General features: G+C 39.6%; 1 protein-coding gene across 1 annotated transcript in view; it reads right to left on the bottom strand.

Annotated features, from left to right (window-relative positions):
- Window positions 1-15490, bottom strand: part of rapgef5a (Rap guanine nucleotide exchange factor (GEF) 5a) — a 50450-nt gene extending 34960 nt beyond the window's left edge. The window contains exons 1-4 of the mRNA XM_085262023.1: window positions 15152-15490; window positions 4686-4736; window positions 2117-2223; window positions 1440-1561 (exon numbers count right to left, since the gene is read on the bottom strand). Coding sequence (XP_085118149.1) covers window positions 1440-1561; window positions 2117-2223; window positions 4686-4736; window positions 15152-15295 — 424 coding nt within the window. The 5' untranslated portion in view covers window positions 15296-15490. The remainder of the gene's footprint in view (window positions 1-1439; window positions 1562-2116; window positions 2224-4685; window positions 4737-15151) is intronic.
- Between the last annotated feature and the right edge of the window lie 10351 nt (window positions 15491-25841).

The raw sequence follows: 25841 nt of genomic DNA, 5'->3' as shown, positions 1-25841 counted from the left end.
AAATTTGGATTGTGTATGTGCAACCGACAAATGTGCAGCAACTGTGATGCTGTCATGTCAACTTGGACCAAAATCTCTGGGGAATGTTTCCGGCACCTTGATGAATATGTACCATGAGGAATTAAGGCAGTTCTGTAGGCAAATAGGTGTCCTGGTAATAGTAAGTGATCCCTAATAATGTGGCCAGCAAGTGTATATATTATAATATCTACAGCGGTAAAGCCTTCTAGAAGAAAGCATCAAACAAACAAAAAAGGCTGTCACACTCTTAAAACAACCACCAGGAAGCAAATTATTTAAGCCACGCTGATTTGATTTTTATGTTTAACAGCTATTTAAACAACAACTGTGCCCACTGTAAATGTATTCTGTGTGGGTGAAATCCACACGGAGTGAAGTCTAGACAAGTACTGATGTGAGTCAACGCCTTCATGTGAGTTGTTACCTCCGCCAAAGAGGAGGAGGTGTGATTGGCCTGGTTTGTCTGTTCGTTTGTTTGTTAGCATGATTGCTCATAAAGTTTTGTATAGATTTGCATGAAAATGTAACCAGAGATGTGGCTCGAGGCAGTTTAGTCAATCCACATCTGAATCAAAGAATTCCTGGCAGGATTATTTACGACTGCGAGTTAAAACAAAACTGAACATCATATCACCACAGATCCATAAAACATTTGAAGAAATTTGGAGACATTATTTTGATTTTCAAGTCAATATCACAAACTCATTCAATTCCAGATATCTTGGATTCAGGGACTCAAGGCACACATGGTGTAGGTGGAATTTTAGCAGAGGTGCACAGTGTGGGAATTTTTCCTCATATCGAATTAGTACTGACAAAAACGAATGAGCACTTCTAAGTTGTAGTTAACGAGCAGAGACACAGCAGACAGAGTCGAAGTCCTTTTATGAGTAACTGTGGATTAGCCAGACTGATGAACTGCACCTGAACACAACTGTTCATCCTCTGAAGAAACATTTACTGCCTTTAAAAGATGAATTTACAAAGATGAAGAATGCAAACAAATGTTTATATTACCCCGTTACTAGTCCACTTACACCCAGGCACAGCGGGGTATGAATGGAGCAGTCTGATATTAGATTAACAGACTCGTAGATGTGTCAGTGCTTAGCAGGGTGTTGTTAACAGGGAGATGTTTTGGGGAGAATAATTATTGAGATTATTCGGGTTATTGGGGGCTTCAGTGTAATTTAATTGTTGGAAGTTTTATCTCAGAGAGCTAATTCTGATAGTTCATTTGACAAGATCTTAATTTAAAATCAGGTTGAATCAGAAAATGAAGCTTTTTATATTACTTTGTTTTGTTTGGAACTGGTATCTCTAAAGATGTGTAGATTGTTGTTGAAGGTGACTGTGAATGTTAAAATGCAGTACACTCCGCAGGCATGGTCGGTGTTTGTGCGTGTATGTGTTTTTACCAGACAGCAGGACTCCCAGCTCCAGCAGCACCTGCCAGACACGCACAGCGGTAGTCCGACAGCGCACATACACACATTGCTCACACAGCCACTGCACCAGCTCCACTCCCACATAGCTACGCCTGTTAAAATACACAAATGAAGATTTTCAGCACACAAATATGGCTACACAGTGTTAGCATGCATAATACATACACACACACACACTCATATGCTATTCTTCCCTTGGCACACAGTTTGTCATTCTTATTTAGTCAATACCCATTGATTATTCATTAGTTCTCTGTAAGCCTTTTCCTCCAAAACACTGAACTATTCCCATCTGCGTTCCCTCAAATAAACTCCTCGTCCATGTGTGCTTCTAAATGCGTTTGTCTGACTGTACGTGCAATGATTGTTAAGAGTATCTATTTATTATTTCCCCAAGATGTTTGGACTGATTTTACATACATTTCAGTGTAACGTTACATGCCCCATTGTAGTACGTGTATTCCCAGACTACCTTGTGCTTCACTGCAAAACATCTACATCCTGCTTAGTTCGTCACAGAGCAAAAACAAGTTGAGCGACCAATAAGGATGGAGCACAAGAGTGACTGTGAGTCAGTGTATATGCTTCACTGGACTCATCGATTCAGGTCTGCACAAAGACACGCAAATAGACAGAGACAAGTGTACCGTATGATTCTGGCCAGGTGTATCTTGTCCTTCGCTGGGTACGGTCCATGTGACAAGAAAGCATTCCTCACAGCCCGACCAGCACATGGAAAACTCTGGGAACAAGACTGATATAGAAACAATAACATAAAAATAGTGTTATAATGTTAAAACCTGCGAACTTAAAAACTAAAAAAGGACTAAATGCCAAAACTCTCAGTATTGGTTTAAACATGAATTTTTAAGTATAACAAGCTAATGTGGCTACATGCAGCTGTCATTGACTGGCTCACAAGGACAGCTCGATTTCTTTCCCCCTCAGGAACTGAACATTGACCGTCTACACGCTCAGCAATAATCCTGCTATTGATGCTACCGTAAATAAGACCGTATTTCAATTAAGCTGGTTACATGGGCTGTTTGTTCTGTTCTATTCATATTCCCTGTTACATTCAGCAGAGTGAGGCTCACTTAGAAGCTGATGAGGCTCCACTCACATTATGTTACAACATTAGAGACTCTCTTTATGTCCCTATCCCATCTTTTTTATGTAGTGCAGCTTTGTGGCTGCTGTGTACACAGGTTTTTCATAATAGATAAGTCACTAGGCAGTACACATGGTACCTGAAGAGTCCTATATATATAATGCATATAATGGCATTATAAAAAGATGAGAAGAAGCATGAACACCGTGAGAGGATTTCTTCACTTTGACTCAAAGAGAATTTTTATAAGTTTTGATGGTTAAAAAATCAGGATCACTTTGACTCTTTTTGGCTAGAACTCACAAATTTTGTAAAAGTAACCAATTTTCACAAAGACAATCCACTAGGACAGAACAATGACATTTTAACGTTTCATAACCAAGGTTTAATGCTGTGCCTGGACAGACCTGGGTGTAAACAGCAACTTTAATAATTGTCATCATATTATCATGCAAAGGTAAGAGCAGAAAACCAGAACATCAGTGTTAGACAAGTTCATCAGGCTCACAAAGGCTCCATCAAAGTTACAGGTTATTCTTGTGCGTGAAGTGTAGCACACTGTTATATCCAAGACAACTGAATTTAGTTAACCACTAAATGAAGGTTCAGGAGTATTATGAGTCCATGGTCAATGGTAACCACGCCAAATAAAGAATGGAAATATGTAAACGCATCAGCATGCCGTAGCATTGACCATATTACCATATTACAGGCAACAACCGTGCCTTACTAATGTGCGACCCAACCAATAGGACAACACTCTCCATAACAACGTGGAAAAGCAACATTTCAACAAGTTATTACATCATTTGGTGTTTCAGTAAGTTATTTATTATCATTTTATGCAAAACTTGTTAACATCAAGACCTGCCATCAATAGTTTGAACTGAATATTGTTCAGTACATCAGGAGCAAAAATTTGATGAAATGGAAAGTAGTGTGCATGAAAGTAATACTGTGAAACTGAGGACCCATTAGGTGACCACTGTGTGAAAGTTTGCTTACATTCTAAATAATACTACAGGAGTAGTTCATTTGTCCTTTGACCAGACGAGGTAAAAAGTATTGGAAAAGGAACATTTAAAGTGGTTTGAAGTCTGAGTTAATTTCCTAATTAACTGAAACTTTGGTTATGTTTAATATGAACATTTACTACCGTGATAGTAGATTTTTGAAGAAAAAAAAACAAACAAACAAAAAGCAAAAACACAACAGGACCCCTTTAACTTTAAGGTACTAGCTTGTGGTTGTTCATCAAACTATAAAGGAAGAATTTAAAATTTCTAAACTCGAAGCAGAATTTCTGATCATTATTGGGGGCGGGCAAAGTAATGTCATCAAAGCCTGCGAAACGAATAGCCTCAGTTCATCCATACTCACGAGGCCCAAAGTTGTAAGGTGGAGATCAGTCTTAACTGTCTGACTAATAATCATCATCTAAACTAACCCGCCAGGTTTATTGATTAGTCTAGCTTTCAGTTACCAGATTCAGTTAGTTTTCACCTCCTGTTTGTTAGACAAACTTCATAGCAAGATTTAAAATGGCCTAGCAAAGACTGCAGCTTCTTCTTTCAAAGATCTCCTTGCATAGGTGTTCATGGAAAGGTTTTCAGAGTTGTAATGCTTTAGGCACTACATCAGATGTTGTGTATGGAGACTTCATTAAGTATATAATGACATACAGCCAATAAAAAATACAAAGTACTGAGGGGCAAAACAACCTGGCAGGTACAAACATTTTTTGGCACAAGTAACAGATTTGCTTTTGAATACACCAAAGCTCCTCCTCAGATGTTGATTTCTTTGCTTTACTTTTTCTTTCTTTGGCTCTTTTTTCCCCGGTGTTGAAAGGAAAACTTCTCCTGTGTGATATTTAATCTTTGAGGTCTTCAGAGTGCTGTACACACACATATTTGAATTTCAAATTAACGCTGTGTGTGTAGTGTGTGTGCACGCGTCTGTGTAGTTGGTGAAATTAGCCTGGAAATACCCTCAGGTAATATCCCCACTGATGTAATTTGTGTTGGGATTAAACAAACACACTTTTGCTTGACAGCAAAACTAAAAGTATGACATCACTTTCATGTGTGCGAGTGTTCCCTTACCTTATGTACAGCAGGTCCAGTGCTTGGTCCGGGGATAGTGTCAGGTGATTGCTGTTGAAACACAAAACACAAGCCATCAGAGCCAAAACACACAAAATGACACACACAGAGTAAATACACTAAACAAACATGAGTGAGGTGAGTGAGGCCAGTTTTACCATTCCCAAACGACTAGGTTTTGTTTAAGCTTACTTTCCAGTCGATTGGGTGCTTTCATGCTAACACCTGTTACTGCAATAAACCTAATAAACCTCAAGAACATGGCTATTAATTTATCTAATAAAAATATCACAATCTGCTTATTTAAACAGAAGCGTTTTCTCTCTGACATTAAACCCGGAAAACTACAGCAGTTCAAATCCTGAGCAATATAATTCCAACTGCCAGCTCACTTATCACATCGTAACAATGACACTACAATAAATCCTTTCTTCTTACCACCATCATGACACCATTTTACAGCATTTGCCTTAGGTGTATCTACTGCACCTCTACTTCCCCAATCAGAAAATAAGCTGTTAATCTTTATGGATTATTATGGCGCCAGGGAAGGAAGATAACAGTGTTGAGACCGTGTTGACACACTAGCCCTAAAATAGATTAAAATTGATAGTAATTGTTAGATCAAGTAGACCGCAAACGAACTTCATAGAGACCACAGTTTCTGTTCCACTCTAGTGTGTACAGTATGATGTCATTTCCTAACTCCTTGTCTTGCTTCCTAAGAGCCCCATTTGAGTGGGTCTTAACAGTTAATGACTCCTTGTGGTTTAAAAATACAACAACTGGTAATTTTTTATGTTCCTTTTCAAAGAATAAAGACCCCTTTGTATATGAGGTACAGAGGTTAATTTAATAAATTTATTAAACCACCTGTAATAAGCTACAAAAAAAAACCCAAGATAAAATGTTTTATACCCATACTGGACATCTTTGAGAAGTCAGGAATTAATCAAGCATAACATTCAACCAGTAGAATAATAATTTAAAAAAACTGTAATTTACCACCTTAATCCAAAAAAATGCTTTACTATATGCTTTACATTTTACTGTATAACAGTAAACTCCCATTTGTAGTACAACCTGACTAAACCAACTATGAAAACATTTGCTCTAATGCAGTCTTTACTGCAGATATGTAGCCAGTACTTAATATTAGTTTTGCAAAAGCACCTCGCTACAATGATTGTAAAAAAACGTGTTACTTTATCCATAACCTGTTACTATTCACCTCCCCCAGTCTTTGACAAAGCTTGTTCAACACTTGAGAGAACAAAAAACCTTTGTTAACAGTGACCAGCAGAAAATAAATAAAGTCAAAATGAAAAATCTCTACAAATATTTCTCATTCAAGCACAGATACTAAGGACAGGATGACCATTTACATAAACATTAACTCCACTTTATAATGCCACACCTAAATCATCACTGGTGTAGCCCGGGGTTTTTCGAAGTTAACTCTTCAGTTATAGAAAAATCACCTCTCTCTAAACAAGGTGTGGTAAGAGACTTTAGCTTAAACAAGCTTCTACCTGCCAGGTGAAGTGGCTGTCTTATTCGTTTTTATCTCAAATAACTCAGCTCAGACAGAAGAAATTAGGTATTTGCCACTTCATATAGAGCAAAGGTGTTACTAATAATGTGAATGATGCCTTCATTATACTCAAGTCCCACTAAGTCATGACTGTGTCATAGTGTAAAAGCAACTCGAGGTGACTATTGCTCTGAAGGGGCACTATGTAAAGTACTGTGTAGTCTTCAGTTACCCTAATTTCTTTACATTTTGCTAGATAAAAATACATGACAGAAATAGATGCAGTGATTTATCAAAACGTGTGCATACAGAGAAATACAGTACACTACAGTTCTAACAAGCTTGAAAAATCAATATTTGGTATGGCCACCGTTATCCTTCAATACAGCCTGAGTCTTCAGGGATAGCTCAGTAGAAAGACATTCAAAGCTGCTCTTTGGATTTTTTCTGCCCTTTGTTCTGTTCTCTGTCAACATGATCCCACACTGCTTCTGCAGTGTTGAGGTTCAGGCTCCGGAGAGGCCAATCCACAACTGATTTTGATTTATGTGTTGCACTGTGTGCTTTTCTATCCAGGTATGCAAAACCTTACGGCACTTTTCTGCTTTCATACCTCAAACTATTTTGACACGATCCCCACCACCACTGGCTAAAACACAGCTCTAAACTATGGCAGAGCTCCCTTGTTACAGATGGCTGTAGACACAAACTCTCTCCTGACCACCTCCATACACAGTTAAGATGATTTGAACCAGAAACTTCAAATTCGTCACCCTATATGACCTGTTGCCATCTGTTAAATCCAGTGCTTGTGTAACAGGACAAAATGAATGCAAAAATACAGGAGAGCATTAAAGCAAAACCTGCTGTCTGTGTTGGATTTTTGAAAGCTTATTTTCCAGTACACAAAGGTCCTGTAAGTGGTCACTATATTACCATGTCATGCAAAAATACCCAGCTTAAACAGTTTTGATGAGAAGAATTCATTTGGCTAGTTATTGCATTTCTTCCATCAGGAAATTGCATGGTGGATTAAAATCTGACTGCACTCTTCTGCATTCACTTCCCTCAGTTTCACTCAACTGTGGTACCCCTCTCCTAATCTCCACTGTTAGTAAAACTGAATAGAGACACATCCCATATAAATATTATAGTTGCTGCCAGACACAATTTATAAAGATTTTCTTTCAAATTTAACAATAACAATTTTTCTTCTAGTGGTTTAAAAAAAATAGGACAATTTAGCATCATTATCAGTTGATCTGGGGTAAGAAAATATCACATACTAGTATTTGCTTTTAAAATGCTTTGGTAGTACTCTCGAGATAAAACAGAAACTGCAGGGTTGTATTAGAATGACAATCACGTTGCCATCATTCATTAAAAAGAGACAGATAAGAACCTTCTGCAACATGAGTGCAACTGGTCTGGGAGCTCAGTCAGTGAAGCAGGATCACTGACAGAGTTGTGGGTTTGACTCTCAGCAGAAACCTCTGCAGTGAACTGAGCAACTGCAGGCAGTCGTTGCTGCCCTTAGCTTCTCGCTGGCTGGCGATACCAAACCACCAGATGAAAGCAGAGCGATTCAGAAACATTACCTGATCAAATGAAAAGCACCTAACTGTGGCAGACAGATCTAGATGAAGAAATACAAATGTGATGATGTGCAAGATGAGGAAGAAAAGAGGAAGGCTGAACAATTGACATCAGTCTCTGAAAGTATGAGAGTATGACAGATGGAGAGGAAAAGAGATGAGGCAGTGAGAGACGGAGAGATCGTTTTAATTATAATCGTGAACGAGTGGTAGAGGGAGCAAGACAGAGAGGGAGAGAAATGCTTGGCTGTGGCTTTGAGTTGCAAGAAAATGAAATAGAGTGGTGATTAGTGAGATGTGGAGCTGCGTATGTGTGTGTGTGAGATCCTCATTTGAGCGATGATACTGTCTGTGATGTCACAGGCTCGCACACACATACAGACACACTCAGGGCTACAGTGTATGACTGCACTTCTTTTTAATGCAAGTTACAAAACACTTGCTTACTTTTCATTATAGAAATAGATTCACTTTCTGAGATATATGCTTCTTTGCTTATTTAATGAGAGTCTGATGGGAAGATCAATACCACTCCTACTCATGGCATTAAGTTTAAAACTAAAGCCAGAAGCTGGTTGGATTACCTAAGACCAAAAACGATACCAGGGGAAATACATAGTTTGCATCTCTCTAAAGGTGACAGGGTTCAGAAAATTAATCATAACCTCAGGGGTTGAAAAAGAACTAACAGAAAAATGAAGGAAGTCAGCTATAGCGTGCCGCTCGTACAGTTCGGCTGCACAATTTGACAGCAGAAACATAAACACTTAACCCTGATCCAAAAATGCTTTTGGTATCTAGAAATCAGACAAACTCTATGAGGAAGCACTTCGCAAGAGCGGGAAGGAAAAACGTCCTTTTAACAGGAAGAAAACTCCAGCAGAACCAGGCTTTAAGAAGGGGCAGCAATCTGCTGCGACCAGTTGGGGGTGATGTGTCGTATAAACACATAGTGATGAAAAGAAGTGAGTGTAGAAAAAAAACATTCGATGTATCATGGGAAGCCCCCAGCAGCCGAGACCTATTGGAGCATAACTACGGGTGGATTCAGGGTCAACTGATTCAGCCCTAACTATAAGCTTTATTAAAAAGGAAACTTGGCAAAATTTGCATCCCATTTACCCTAAGAGTGAGTTTTTACTTCATCTTGCTAACCAAGTTAGCTGCCTGTGGAGGTCTCAGTTGTGTCATGAAATATTTTTCGAGTTTAGGCCACACATTACGCGTTAGAAGTGGTAGATGGCAAACCACTTTAAAGGTCTACACATTAATCGGTTTGTCCATTTTTTATCTCCCCTTATGCAAATATACTGATCTCTGGTCCAAAAGCAGTTTTTCCCCTTCAAAATAAAATGTGAGGTTTGAGTATTCGTTTGATCTGCTCTGTCATTATTTTCAGTAAAACGTTGTTTGCTCTGAAATATGTCAGGTCATTGTGGACATATTCCTTTATATTAGTAAGCAACAGAGCTTCTTTCCTGTATTTGTGCACTGTTTGGACTGGGGATCAAGTAGAGCACACCAGCCAGCCAAGCGCACAGACAAAATAAATTGTTTCTGTGTCTCTGTAGCTATCTTGTTCTGACTTTCTTTTGTCCTGGTCCTTGTATCTTCTCTCTCCATCTCTGTTTCTCCTCATCTGGTGAATACAGATCTCTCACGAAGTCTTTGTTTCTTCTACCATCATCTCTTCTCACAAACATACTTCAGACACATACCAGCATCAGAGGTGTTTCATTCATACTGTTTCACACAAAAAGAAAACTGCCTGCTATGTTCTTGTCTCTTTGTCTGTGCTTCAATTTGTATTTCAAACAAGCACACACACATACAATATGTTGCCATGTTGTATCCTATAACAGAGAAGAGAAGAGAAGATGAATGAAAGCTATAAAGAGAGAGCACATGCTGACACGCTTATCTGTGTGATGACTTCAAAGTGTGTATACAGCAAGAGAGAGGAGAGAGAGCGAGGTCATTATCTGCAAGAAATGGATTACTCAGATTAGATTGCTGAGCACAGTGAAGAGCTGTAGCACAGTATGCTTGGCAAACCCTCCTCTCTCTCTCTCACACACACACACACTAAGCTCCTGTCGACTCCTCAACACATCTGTCATACAAGCAAGTCAAAATAAAGACATCAAAGAAGCTATAGCTCAATAGACACATATAAATACCCAAGCACACAAAGGCACAGTTAATCTGTTAAGAAACCTATCCAACAGCCCACGCCCTTCTGCAGGCACATGACCTTTGGCTTAAACGCATTCAGTTAGTCTTTATTTGTTTCTGTCATCTAAGAACAGAAAATAAAACAGTCTTGAGTTAGTTGCCTGATCAAAAATCTCCAATTTCTTCTTATTTTGAAGGTTTCCTGCGAGTATTTACACTCTTATAACTTAGGTTTTCCCTGTATCTGTGCATAATCTCTGAGATGTTTCTATACTTTTAATGGATTTAGAAAGGCGTCACATTGGCGTGAGGTTTAAAGAACTGACTGCTCAGACACAAGAAGGAGTTGAAGCGCAGATCTGTCCGAGGGCATCCCTAATTCTTAAATACAAGAAACGTGGATACACCAGAACCCTTTCACGGTCAAACTGAGCAATCGGGGGAGAAGGGCTTTCGTAAGAGAGATGACCAATACCCTGATGGAGCATGGCTGAGCTCCAGAGATCATGTGTGGATACAGGAGAAACGTCCAGAAGGGCAACAATCACTGCTGCACTCCATCAATCAGTCTGAGCTTTATGGCAGAGCAGCCTCTCCACAGTGGACCATGTAGAAAAAACCTGCATGGAGTCTGCATAAAAATACCTAAAGGACTGTCAGACATTTTCTCTTTAAAATACACAGTTATATCAAAATCTACTTCACCTTGCAGTAAAAGTGTTTTGAACATAGATTTATGGAAGAAAATTTAATTCACTCAGTTTTTAGCATGAGGCTGCAAAGTCTGGAACTGAATACTAGCTGGATTTGATGTAGCCCCCTGAAACCATTACCAGACCATCTGGTGATGTAGACTGCTGTTTTCTAACATTTTTTTAAAAAAATTAAAGCTATTACTTTGCTGAATTAAGAAAGTATTGTGTGACATTTGAATCCCAAAATAATTTTGGAAATTAACAGAGCTGCAGGGCTGCAATTTTTTGTACTTTGTTTTGTCAACATAATCATTATTTGGGGTAAATACCCCTTGCGTAACATCACATATGTTCATTGCACCTAACAATTCTATGTCAAATGCTCCAAAAGTGGTAACAAAAAACATAAACGTTGGATATAACATTAGTATGTTTCTCAGTTTGTGGCCATTAAGAGCCTCTCTACTCCTCGGTTGTCTTTCATCTTACTTACATTAAGGTAGGATGCCTTATGGAAGGGAAATATGGCTGGAAGACATAGAACACAACACAAGCCACTATTTTTGTGCATATTAAAGCAGAAATGAGATCATCCTCTGAGAAATATCACCAGCTTTCCTCTAAGACAGTGATCATAAAGTCAGATAGCTCGCATTAAGAGTGCTTAAGGTTTCATAATCTCATCTTACCGCCTAAAGCAGAATGCTGTATATTTGACTTCAGTTTGCAGAAGAAAATGTTGAATGTTTAAGTTCAAGTTTGAATCAACACAAAGGCTTAACTTTTCAAATTGTTGTTATAGCAATTGTATTATAAAACACACCTTTATAAGTACCATTTAGATATGAAAACTTGGTATTGTGTGGGGGCAGCAGTATAATTTCCAGCATGTAGTCTATCATAAACTCATTAGCAGCAAGGCTAAAAGCTGCAACCACAAAACCACAGAACAAAGCAAAAAAAAAAAAAAACACAAGAGTGCACAAGATTATTTCTCCAAATATGCCACTCCACATTTGTTTTTTCAAAACACCTCCTCCATCTTTAACTCTTTCCTCATAAACAACATCTAACAACCTCCCAAATTTGGTTTGATGACCATTAGAATATTTTACGGGTTTTTCCGAGCATAGCTTCAAATTGGCAGAGGCTAAGCTCACTAACTCCTCATGCACACTCAGTCATTTTGTTCTGTAAGTTTCCGTGAAATATGACAGAAACCGCTCAGTTCAGAAAAGAGCTTCAAGGGTTACTCCTAGTAGTCCTTCAAAGGGGGTAAAGAGTTAGCATGCATAATTCCTTGGCTGTCTTTAAGAATGCAAACACATGGAAATGCAAGAATCAGGCAATACAAAGCACTCCTGCTAATGTAACGCAAAGTCTCTGCACCTCTTCAATTATGGCAGAAAATTCTATATTACCGTACAAAATTACTGACATCAATACACAGAATTTGGCTCAAGGGAAACTAACAGTTGACAGTTTTTCTTATTACTGTTGGCAGCATTGCCTTTTAGGTATGTTCAACACGCACAGAGGGCGAGCCGGGGGGAGTCCCAGCACCCCACATGCCACTTTCAGTAAATACAATCACGGAAGAGGCTGTTGTTAAAAGGATATGAAGCACTTAATTGGGATTATTTTGGTTTCAAACCAGGAGAAACGTTAAGCCAAAGGACGTGAATGTAGCTTCAGATAACGGATGCCGCTGCCTGCAGACTCTACATGAACAAGTCAGCAGAGACAATACATGCTATTAAATGATCAGGGTGCAGAACCACACATGCAGTTGTTGGTCTAGTTCCATGCTTTTTGAACCGATGTTGCTTTTAAGCATGGGTTGAATGCCTGAAACACTACAGAAGGCTTGATTGTGTGAAAGGCAGAAATCATTGCAGCATTCATTATATTTTACTAAAGAACACAGATTATTACATTTGATAAACAAACTCAACATGACCAAGACAAAAATTAAATGGCAATCGACTTGCCAAATTGCAATTAGCCACTCGCCAAACTCTATTGAAAAACTACAATGCACTGTGGTTACTGACTTTTCAACTGCCCTTAAAGGGTTAGCAAATCTCCCTGCACCTGTCACATCGCAGCCAATAAAGGAGTAATAATTGAATACAAGAGCAAGTCACAACAGACTACAATGCAGGACAGGATTTTTCAAGGTGAGGCTGCTGCAGGCTGCAACTTTAGGCGACAGATGCCTCCGTACAGGACAACAAGCTCAATTCACTTTATGAGCTGTCACCAAACATTAAAGAATCAGATAATGTGAAAAAAAAAACACTCACGCAGGATACTGAGGACTTATGAATGCCTTCAGATACACGTATTAAAAAGTAAAATATCTCAAGACATGTGCATCTTGTGGGAGGGTACCAGAAAACTCTCCAGTGTTAATGACCAATCACCAATTAACAAGCTTTTGTTGAATCCAGATGAGCAGTTGCATTCTCTGCAAAGCAATCTTAAAACTCTCAGTTAAGCTAGCTTTTTAAAACTTTAAAAATCTCAGATAAAACCACAACTCTTATATGTAAAATATATATCCACAGGCTACACCAAAGCACTGAAATATATGGGCTGTGACTCCGAGAGACTAAGTCAGCAAAGTAGCCGATGCGTTCCCAGGAAGGAGATTGTTTACTTAAGCATGATTTTTGTTGGGCAAACAATCAGAACTAAAGAAAAAGCATATATTTATATCAACGAAGACAGCAAGGGCTTTCTTTTTACTGTATGTGGTCAGATCATTCTTATTCCTATGTATCACCCACCTCTGAGCCACAAAATATGTTGTTGCATCTTTAGACAAGTGCCTCAGGTGCTGGTGCAGTGCAATGCAAAACAATCCCAGGAACCTCCCATCCAACAACTTTTTGATTTTTGTTTGTGCACATAAAAATAAAGTGTATTGTGGGTATGCCAGGTGAAGCAGAGGCGACTGAAAAGAGCCTGGTGAGGACCAGTCTGTGCAAAACACCCATACCTTTACACTACTTACCTATGCTTCATCACACTCACCCGCACAAACATAGAATGCTCACACCAAGATATCAGAAGAGAATGAAAGATTCTTCATCTACTCAAGCCTGCCATTATGTTCGCCTTCATGGGTACTGCACAAAAAGCATGGTTAATTCACAAAAGGAGGTAAATCCACCCTCTAATGCAGCCGTTCTCTGGTGGTTTTATAATAACATTCTTGAGTGGACTCACTTTAGTTGTCGTGTACAGCTGCTGATTTATTTTGACTGGAAAACGGGATCATACAAACAGGTAACAGGAGACTGAGTGGCCCCGATCAGTGGGTCATTCAAACATCAGTTAAAATGACCAGATGGAACATGACAAAGTGTTTATCTCTTTGGTCCTATGTGGCTTTAAACTACAAATGTTGCATATTTTTAACACGTCTGTCTCCAGTGGGACTGGAAGGAGTGGCACACAAGTCTCTGATCTCTAAGGAGGGAACTCAGAGACATATTTTTTTTCCTTTTTTCCCTCCTGGGTGCCACTGATGATGAAGATGAGCAGAACTGACACTTTGAGCAGCCATTTGGCTTGTCAGGTGTGTTAGTGCCACAGTTGGGCACGTCATGTCACAGTTACTGCTTAGCTGGCCAATCATGGAAAAAAAACAATTCAAAGATACATCAGATGGAAATTCTGATTTGATATATAAATATTAGGATAGCTTATTCGTCAAAGAACAGACCTGACTCAATCAGATGTTTAATCGTTTGACATTAGTTTGATAACCAATACATCGTTAAAGTTATTTACACAAACAAAAATGCAAGTAGCTGCTAGTCCAGACTTCTTTTTATGTCCTCCCATGAATGCTTTCTCTGTCTGATGCTGTTATCTCTGATTTCTGGGTGAGCAGACACACAGTTAAACAGAAAAAATCATATGAATACATCACAGTGGACTCAGAACTTGTGATGGTCATTTCGTCATAATTATTTATTTTATTTCTCTACTGAAAAACAAAAACTACACTTACAGAACATTACTGTGCAATCAAAATAACTGTGTTATGTAGCAGTGAACCCACGCACATTCCTTTATATATATATATATATATATATATAAACGTGTCTAATTCTTAGTGTATGTAAGTAGGTGTATCTAGTCAATATGGTGGAGGTGGTGTTGCCTTGACTACCAGAGTGTGAAGGTATGGTGTCCAACAGCAGTTCTGGTTATTATGGATGTAACGTGCATACGCACGCGCGCGCACACACGTACACACACTGGGTGCCTCTGCGACAGCGCTGTTCACAGCAAAATACAAACACCTGAGTCGTGACAGGCTTACGAAACGGCTTCAGAGCCTTCACGGCGAGATGTCGGGACTGTTAAAAAAAATAAAACCCGTCCACCTTTCACCAGACATCAAACACGGAAGGACGGACAGTCAGACAGCGGTCGGTTTGAAGTACTCACGCTTTTCTTCCGCAGGTGAAGCCCGTGCTTCAGTAGTCCCGGCAGATCCCGGATTTTGTGTTTCAGCTGAGCTTGGTCTCTTGCGCTCCTGTTCCACCGCAAGCCCGCAAGTAAGCCGTCCTCTGCGGGCTCCGAGTCCTCCATGGTTCCTCTACTTCTCTCTGTCCTCGAGCCGCCTCTCTGCCTGCCTGCGCTCCCGGTGCCTACTATATCCTCAAAAGGTGCACCGCCGCCCGCGCCTGTTCGCCATTTCCCCCCGCCTCGCGCTCCCACTCAGCGACCTGCATCTGCAGCCGAACCGCGCGCAGCCTTAACGACCTACTCAATGTATTCCGCAGCACGCGACGCCGCTGCTCCACCCAATGGCTCGAGCGTCCTACTCTTCGGTAGGCTGCTGCCAGGTTCGTGTGTGTGTGTCTGTGTGTGTCTGTGTTGTCCGCGGGAGGGGGTGTCACAGGTGCAAACGAACATTGCATCACTTTCACCTCTCATCCTCCACCAGCCTGTCTACACCGGGGGAAATATTCACAGGGACTGGTGGAGCTGGCACCATAGTGTCACTGCTTATTTCTGTTAGAAGTTGAAAACTTGAAAGCTAATGACAGCAGTGTTTGGGGGAAGGGAGGGGGAAGAAGAAGAAGCAGACGGCACCCGGTAGGGCTACGTCACCACTTTACCTGGCTCAAATTTCCATAGGTAAACAAAGAGCCGCCACAGAGCGAACCTGTGTGGGTGTGCCTTTCGAGGTAGCTGACATTCAAGAGAGCATTTTCCTCATTTTAATCCATATTTTATTGACCTAACGTTTCAGCTTAACCTTTCTCAGAAGCACCTGTGTACCACTCTGTGCGAGAGGGGTACACCATGTAGCTTTGTTGTAAGTTTTTGCCTCATGATGTCTCTTATGTGGTTCGCCCTACCATAGAAGTCCATAATAGCAATTATTAGACTGAAAAACGAGATGGTGTTTGTGTATCACCGTTAATTACAGCATGCAACACATTAATAATGTCACTTATTATTTTTGAATAATACATGACAAGCATTATAAATTCTCTTGTGAACAATCAAAAACTATTCGTCAGCAAGTGCCACACAAAAAACATTGCTAAATCAAATGGAAAGTTAGCTATTGTAAACTCAATCTTTGATCCAATTGAGCCCAGGATTAATTTATCCAGCTCAGACAGGTTCCCGCATATATGGCACAAATCTGGGTGCCACAGCGATTGCATGGCCCTGACTGTAAAGCATAGAGATAGAGTCTGATCATATGACGCTAAATGAATGGTAAAGATGTCAATTTATAGATGGACATGTGATAATAGCACCCAGAGTCTCCAGAAGTCTGATAGGAGAGGAACGGTGCAGTATAAGAGTGATTTAAACAAACCAATAGAATTACAGGAGAAACATCCATTCAAGGCATTTTTAAGTTAGATACAGAGACACTAAACAAAGAGAAGCTGAATAAATAGTGGTAGAACATTTTAAAACTGGTCTCCTCCAAGCCAAGGAGAATTAAGTATGTCATCAACAATAAAAGTAAACTAAAGTTTTATTCTTTTAAAAGAATAAAAGATTTGTAAAGTCTTCTGAGTTCCAGCTGCGGAGCTTGTGTTTCTGTTGGACTAAATCTAAGCAGTTAGTTTTTCATTTGGCTTTGAAGTGATATTGCATAAGTGGTGTGTATATTTCTGTTAAATGAACAACAAAAAAAAGAGTTTGATGGAAAATTTCAAGAAGAAAGCACTAAAGAAATGCCCAAAAACTTCCATTCACCAGCCACTCTATTAGGTACATCCGTCAGTACCTCGTTGATGAAAATCTATTTTAAAAAAAAGAAATCAATAAATAAATAAATCACGTGTCAACAACTCAGTGCATTTAGTCATATAGATCTGGTCAATGTGACCTGCTGAAGTTCAAACTAAACATCAGAATGGGGAAGAAAGGTGATTTAAGTGACTTTGAATGTGGCATGGTTGTTAGTGCTAGACCGCCTGGTCTGAGTGTTCAGAAACTGCTGATCTGCTGGGATTTTCCCACATAGCCAACTCTAGTGTTTACGGAGAACAGTCTGAAAAAGAAAAAATAGCCAGTGAGCAGCAAAAGATGTCTTTCTGATACCAGAGGTCAACAGAGAATAGCCAGACTGCTTTGAGCTGATAAGGCAACAATAACTCATATAATCTCTTGTTACAACCAAGGTATGCAAAAGAGCATCTCTGAACACACAACATGTTGAACCTTGAAGCAGATGGGCTACAGCACCAGAGGAGCACAGCAGGTGCCAATCCTGTCAGCTAAAAACAGGAAGCCGAGACTACAGTTCACAGGAGCGCACATAAACTGGACAGTAGAAGACTGGAAAAACATTGTCAATCGGATCAGATTTCTGCTGTAACATTCAGATTGTGGGATCAGATTTTGGTGTAAACATCATGAAGGCATGGATCAGTCCTGCTTTGTGTCAATGGTTCAGGCTGGTGATACTGATGTAATGGTGTGGGGGATATTTTCTTGCGCCCATCTGGCACAGTGTTAACTGAGTACTGTTGCTGACCATGTCCACCTCTTTATAACCACAGCGTACCCATCTTTTGAAGTGATGCCACAAAGTTCAGATCATCTTGAACATGACAATGAACTCATTGTACTCAAATGGCATCCGAAGTCACCAGATCTCAATACAGTAGAGTATCCTTGAGATCTGGTGACTGTGGAAAATTCACATTATGGATGTGCAGAGGCTGTTTTACTGTTGAGGTCTTAATAGACAAACATTGTGAGCTGTAGCGACACTCACCCCATATTATCCCGATGAGTTACTGCTTGTTATTACATAGTTTTACCAGGAGAGAGCACCAATGAGTTATACGTTCAAATGTGAATGTGAACATGATAATCGCTGTTCTTTACAGTTTGTTTGTTAGTTTTTTGTGTGTCATTTGGCTCCAAAAACAAAGAGCATGAGCCAGTAGACTTATATCAACCGGATGCCATTGTAACAATAATGGGCTCAACAATCCACCAATCAAGAGGGTGAACACTACACTGAGTCTATGACCTAACCCAGGAGGTTGCAACATTAGCTGCTGCTCTGAGGGTCACAGACTCTTACCAAAATCCAGATTAAAGAAATATCCGGCCTGCTTCTGGATTAAACAGGATTTTGACACATTTCCGGAACTGCTGGAACAGTACGATTTCAGATCCAAGGAATGAATGAAAGATCTCTCGCTCTGTTTGTTTCTATAACATTTTATTATGCTTATTTATTTTCTTTTATACATACATAAATACACACACATGATCTACAATCAGGAAAAGATCGGCAGTTCGCGACTGGGAGGAGACACAAACCCAAACTTGGGGGATGGTTGCATCAGGAAGGACATCCGGCATAAAACCTGTGCCAAATCAGTCATGCGGATCCATCCACTGTGGTGACCCCTTGGGAAATAAGTAAGCAGGTGACAGTACCTTCTAGTACTGTAATAGACTATGAATTGTAAGGCGTATTAATCTCTGAAGAAAATATGTTTGGCTCTGTGGCATGCACATGAGAGACAAAGCCTGGGGGCTCGGCCTGCACAGGAGCGCAGTGGCCTAAGCAACAAGGCTGTAATACCCTCTGTAATGTATTCAACACATTTTAAAATTCATTGGTATTATATGGGGCAATAAAGCTTTTCTTATTCATAATTCCAGCAGTAAAATATTGTTTGCTGTCCACTTGCATCATAATAAGAAGGATGTGTTTTTGCTACTTGCACTACACACCATGGATTTCTTTCTGGATATTCTTTGTGGGTTTATGAGTCATGGGGGAAAAGAGTAAATTCACTATATGTATTTAAAAAGTGCAGCCTTCTCGGGAAGTTGTTTAATGTTCAATGACCTGATTAAAAAATTCAACTGAACATGACATGAAAGAGAATGAATTTATTAATACAGCAGATAGGAGAGGATCTGAGCCCGATGCTTCACACGACATAAAGCCAAGCAGAGTTCAGCTCGAGTGCTGCGGCTTCAGTTGTACAACTCAGATGTCGAGGCTGCTTCTTGATAGAACGTGTAATCTGGGATAATTGGCCCCTTTCTGGGACTCAGATTATACCACCACCATGGCTGTTAGAGGTAATGGGACAGTGTATAATGTTTGGCAGCTGAATAGCGCACACAGAGAAAAAAGAAAAAAAGACATCAAAACTATTTTTATTTTTGATCAAAAGCCCGCTGGAGCATTTCAGTCCTTCACATGTCAAACCTACAGACGCACAGTCATGACATGCTGTATATCAACTGTCTCCATCACTCGTCGTACTTGCAGATGATGAACTGTAAACTCCACACAGACCTTTTCACTTTTGCATGTTGGTCACAATTTCTTTTACTTTATGACTGCATGTCAATTAAAACCAATAGACCCAAGTGCAGGTGTTTAACAGTAGGAATAGCAAGGAACACTAATAACGACAATAGGCCTGTACCCTGCTAGAAATAATCAAGACATGTATATGATATCCACCATGCTACTGTGATAATGTCAGGGCCAAAGGATGGAAAAGGACACATTATTTCTACGTAGCACTTAAAGCCCATTGAGTCGGCCCCTGGCTCCTCTGGTCCACATGTCCTGGACAAAATACCAAATCCTAAATTTCCCCCTCACCATTCATCCATCAGACTGTTAGTGTGTCTGTGACTGTTAGAAAGTGCTTTAGGGCATAGAATAAAGAGCTGTATGAATGCGTGTGTGAATGGGCGAATGTGTCTCATAGCAGAAAGCACTTTGAATGCTCAGATAGAGTACACTTACCATCACACTTCTTTTACAGGGTATCCTAATGGATACATGAAAACGAACATCGTCTTTTTAAATGAAATTTTCCACTATAAAGTAATGAGAATAATACATGGCAAAAAAAAACTAATGTGAATTAATGTCAGACTTTATGGACAGTCAGTTCTGGCAGAAAATGTTCATGTATGAGCTCACCATCAGAAGTTTAATTCAGAAGTTTAATGCGACTCAATCTGCTGTGCCTGCAATAATTTTAGCATCAAGCGTTACCTTTGACCTGAGGAAAACTGAGGAACAGGATGGAGTCTCTATATCACGTTTTCACACAGGCTTGATAAAACACATGGCTGCTGCATGAGAACTCTGTGGAGAGGCTGCCGTCTGTAGATAAACATACAGTACAGCTCGAAAATGGAAAGCAGCTTCGACATCTGTTAGTAAAATCCCCTTCTCCGTGGACAAAGAACGCTGATTCGAAATGAAGAAGAAACGCCTCATCAGGGGCCTTGTGAGCGCCACAATGAGCCAAAAGCTGAGAAGCCGAGCGAAACAGAATTACTGAAAAGCCATCAGTCATGTTTAGATCATTGTTCAGATAGCTGCCTTCTGACATTTTGTGGACACTGAAACAGAGGCTCTGAAACTACAGTTTCCGAGAAGATGATATTACAGTTGATAGGAAGAAATAGCCTGCGCTCAATCAAATCAAAACCTTCCACAACAAAAAACAAAAAAAAAATTCCTGCAGAGTGGCATCCCACAGTGTACGTTTCACAGTGACAGCATGCTAATCAGCGTGCTCTCCTCTAAAAGTAAAAAAACAAAACAAAAACAACAACAAAAAAGGAAATAAGGAAAACACTCTGTGCTTGCTCAATGTGCTGAGGAAGCAAAAAGAAGAAAAGAGGACTTTGGGATTTCTCGTGGTAAGACTGATGAAATATGCTTCTCTGTCGTCCTCGGGGACACCACCGGGACCAGCCACTGATACATGCACGCGGTCATATATGCACACGCAGCAAAATCAAATACAAATGATTATATAGTGTTAGAAAAACACACACAGTAGTGTATATACTGTACTACACAGCACATGATAATGTGATGATGCAGTAGGGGGAGAATGGATTATAGGGGGAGGGGAAGGTGAGTAAAGGAGGAGATGGGGAAAAGAAAGAGGGGGAGAGAGCAGGGAGAGATAGTAAACCAATTACTCCAAGACCGGAGAAAACCTTTCATTCCAACTCTGTCACCACACAAAAATATACAACTTCTATCTCTACTCCACCTTCCATGCATACAAATGCAGTGTCTACACACACTGGATAGACAGCTCTCTTTATCACTCACTCACACACATATTCAGAGCTCTCTTCAAACAAATGCACTCTTGATTAAATATTGAAGAGGGCCTGTGGCGAACTGAGCAGAGATACAATTTCTGCTGTCTCTCGTGGAGCTCTCCGTCCAGGGAAGAAGAAAAAGTCAAAGGAAGAACAGAGCGGCATGAGGAAAAGGCACAAAGGGAAGAGGAAGGGAGAGAGGAAAGGATGAGAGGTGGGAAAAGGGAGAAGAGCCAACAAGGTTGCGATTACAAAAAAAATGACAGGAAAGGAGAAGATGGAGGATGGAGCAGAATCACAAAGGAAAGGAGAGTGAGGGGAGAACTGTTACATTGAGCTAAACACAAAATGACAGACAAGGTCATGTATACAAGAACAGAAGCAAAGCTTGGACCCTGAAAGACTGGTTCTTTCATTCTGGTTACTGCACTGACCTTTACAGCATGACAGATGTAACAGGAATTCTGACTCTGCTGCCTAACTGAGTGAAACAGCTCAAAGACTGTGAGACAGATTTCCCCTGAAGTTTGGGTAGAACCTCATAAAACAGCCGTTAACTTACGGTGGCATTTCCCAAAGTTTACCATATAAGTTTACTGAATTTAAAGTGTGATGTGCAGTAGAGCAAGATGATAATAGCTGAAGATATAAGGAAAAGGAGAAGCAAATAATAATGGTATTTTCAAGTAGTGAGTAAATTCAGGGTTTTTTTGGTTAACAACAATATTTTAAGTCATTTTAAGCAGTATTTTAAAGGAAAACACAAAGATGTTTCTCCATATCGTAACAATATAATTTTACAAGAATGGGGCGTGTCACTGAGCAACCTAACATCCTCATCCTACATTGTGATTGGGCATTTTTTTGATGCTAGGAAACACTTATGTGAATTGTCAATGTTTGAACTGTCCAACTTAATTAATTACAATAAAACAAATCATATTAAAATTAAATGCATTCTTTTGGAATAGAATTTTAATCAATGTAAAAGTGAATTCAATCCAGGTGCTCTGAAACTGTGTATGATCCCCATGGAAGATTCTTCGACTTTCACTTTGCAGAAGGAGAAGAAGAAGAAGAAAAAGAACAACAACAACAACTGACCACAGATTCCCAGATCTCCTTTTAGTTAGTCGGCTCCATCTCTATAATTTAAATATCAAAGCACTATGTAGTTAATATCTAGAGAGGCAAGATTATCCTACTTAGTAATACAGCAAGATCTCCTAAAGGTAATGTACACTAGAATGGTTTTATGCATAGGAAACACTTACATGAACATTTTAGTGAAGCAGAAAGCATTAAACACATAACACATGTACAACAGATTCACATATACATAATTTCAAGCTTGGTCATATATTGCTGCAGTATTAGCGTGGGCAAATAACAAAACAAACAGTCCGTTGCATACCTTCAGCCTCAGGAAAGTCAGCTTTCAAGAGAGAGCTGATCAGAGCGTGAATCCTTAGAGCTACACATGATTGCCATCTAGCAGCAGCCCCAGTGTACTGCAGTAAAGAGTTCAGTCTTACAGGCTCAGTCATCATGTACTGTACTGTATAAACCCTGACCCTGACCAGGACTCACATATCGTGCCCAGAATGTTTTATCTGAGAGGTATGCATGTAATAATGTCTAGCTTTTAAGAGCAGGATACTTCAGGCTGCATTTCTACACTGCAGTCAAAGCGTGAAAATGTAAACCAACAAAAAAAATGTATTTATTAAAAATGACCATTTATAGCTATGTTATAAATCATGACAAGACCAAATTGTTTGTTCTTTTCATGATTTGCATTAGATAATAATTACTTAGTAATTACAACCACTGAATGTCAGTTACATCTGTTATCTTAATTTCCACATTCGGCCAGCTGTAATGAACTTGTCTGTATAAATAATTCATCTCCTTAGAGCCCTGGGTCAAACTTTGGAGGGTTTGATGAGTTTACTTTATACTGTTCCCACCTACTGTGTTTATAACAATGTTGGCGTGGAATAATTGTACAGCATGCATCTTTAGTGACTTTAAGGAACAAAAACTGTTTGGATTTTCTGGAATCTACACAGTGTTAAAAGCACACTAGCATCACTATCCACAGGGAAGCCAGATGTACATGACCATGGTCTGAGAGAGTGCCAACCTACAAAGAACAAAAATGGTGAAAAGGTGCAGTGATTTGTTGAAACGTGCAATCATTACATAAGGCATCAATATAGTTTGTACAATTCTAAATAGCTTAAAGGACAATATTTGGTATGACCACCTTTATTCTACAACAGTCTCAACTCTTTGAGGCAAGCTTTCTTGTCATTTCTCTGTTCTCAGCATAGATAATCCCACAATGCTTCAATAATGTTGAGATCCAGGGAGGCCAATCTATGACTGTTGTAAATACTGATAATGATTTGACCCAACAATTTCCTAACTGAATTCAACACTCCATAAGCCCTGCTGCCGCTGATTTGCATTTCTTGTGCAATTTGGCATAGCTCAGCCTTTACTTCGTGCTTCCCTGCTTCTTTGCTCCAAATTCAACACCTTCAAACTAGACTGAATTTTCCAGCTGCTCACATGATGGTCAATGGACAAGACAAAGACTAATATATTTGACCACAATGACAAGAGGAGTAAAGGTGGAGCTTTCAAACCTAAGAACACTGTACCAGATGTCAAGCATGGTGGTGGTAGTATCATGTTCTTGAGCAGTTTTGCTGACAGTGGCACTGGTACGCTGCACAAAGTGGATGGAATAATGAAGGAGGAGGACTCCAAAATCTCATAACTCAACTTCAAATCAGCAGCTAGCAAACTGAAACTTGAACAAAGCTAGATGTTGCAACAGGATAATGATCCAAAACACACATCAAAACTGGGTTTGCAAAAGCATTGACATCAACCCTATTGAAAATGTATGGGCTACGCTTAATCACATTATTTTATTGTATGATACCTTGGTGCCACTGGATTTTAACATGTCTCACACTCATACAGTAAGACAAATGGTGGGGGTGTAGTAAGGAAGTTGGGGGAAGCAGACAACTCCACAGGAAGAGTCTTTTGTCTCTTTGAGGACTCTGGTAGGTAGCAAGGGAGTGTGAACCTTAAAACCTGGGTCTATGCCATGAAACCAAACAATGTGAATTAACTCTAAATTCTGCCAATTATGCCAAGAACACTGGTCAAATATCCAGGCAGAATTATGGCAGCTGATTGCATATTTTTGAGATGCAAATTCCTAAGAGACATTTAAGCCTACATGTATAATTTCTTTTTTACCTAATAAAACTTCAGTCTTGTGCACCCCATTCCTGTTTTTGAAAGTCATTAAAGATGTATGGTGTACAATCATTCAACCCTGGAAAAAGCACAGTTCAAAGAGTTAACAGCTCCAAATTACCTTAACATTCATGCCCATGATGAGTGCACGTAAACTTGACCACAACTGTATTTTGTATATTTTTATTTAGATTCTTTCATCTCCTGAGCACTTTCGAGGGCTAGAACTAGTCCCAATACACCCATGAGATTTGTGGCATATTTACTGTGAATAAGCCACGACTCACAGGCAGAGAAAGAATCATAGCTCTTACTTTTATGTTTATTGTAAGGCAATACAACCATATACTGTATACTGTGAGGCAATCAAAATGAACAGGATCCGTAATGTTGGAATTTCAGTGTCGATGCAGTCTCACTATTACATTATTAGTCAAAAACAGATATTCCCCTCTGTTTAAAGATTACTGCTAGTTTGACTTTTTTACACATACAACCAATACAACCAATGCAAAAGAAAAGTGAACTGAATTTCCCTGAGTGTAAGTTTCATTGATAATGAAAGGAAAAAAAGGGGATCTTACTAATTTAGACACATTTTATTTCTATGGAACATGGATAGACTTGTCTGAACAGATACTGGATGTTATATAGTTAGATCCAAGTATTTCCACAATGCTGCAGTTTTTGTAATCGAGCAACTATGATGTGATCGACATGAAGGGTTTCAACTTCAATTCACAGTGTTAAAAATATTGCATATTGCAACATATTTCCAAACATAAAGATCTTTTTTAATACTCGAACAAATATTTTTTTGGAGTCATTGACTGTTTGAAATCTAGAACGAATAGACATCATCAAATGTTGTGTTCCTTCACTCGAAACGATCAGCCAGGCCTTTACTGGAGACAGCTTTAGTTGCTGCTTGTTTCTATTTCCAGTTTTGTTTTGAGTTACTGAAAAGCACACTCTGTTGGGTTGAGATCAGGCGACTTGGCCATTGAAGAAAATCCAATTTCTTTGCCTTGAGAAACTCTTGGTTTTTGCTTTTTTCAGTTTTTGTTTCAGGTCATTATCAGTTTTCACTGTGAAGTGCTGTAAGATCAGTTTTGCAGCATTTGACTGAATCTGAGCAGAGTATAGCCCTGTACACTTCACAAATCATCCTGCTGCTTCACCATTCCCTGGTTCTGCACATTTTCCTCTACTATGACTCTAGCTCGTGTTCATCTTGGTTTTTTCCCAGACCTGT

Source organism: Mchenga conophoros, linkage group LG22 (genome assembly GCF_057382185.1).
Source record: "Mchenga conophoros isolate Kocher_MC1m ecotype Shallow Benthic linkage group LG22, M_conophoros_male_GT1.1, whole genome shotgun sequence".
Taxonomy (NCBI): domain Eukaryota; kingdom Metazoa; phylum Chordata; class Actinopteri; order Cichliformes; family Cichlidae; genus Mchenga; species Mchenga conophoros.
The sequence above is the reverse complement of the archived record's forward strand: the minus strand, read 5'-3'. Positions and strand labels throughout refer to the sequence as shown.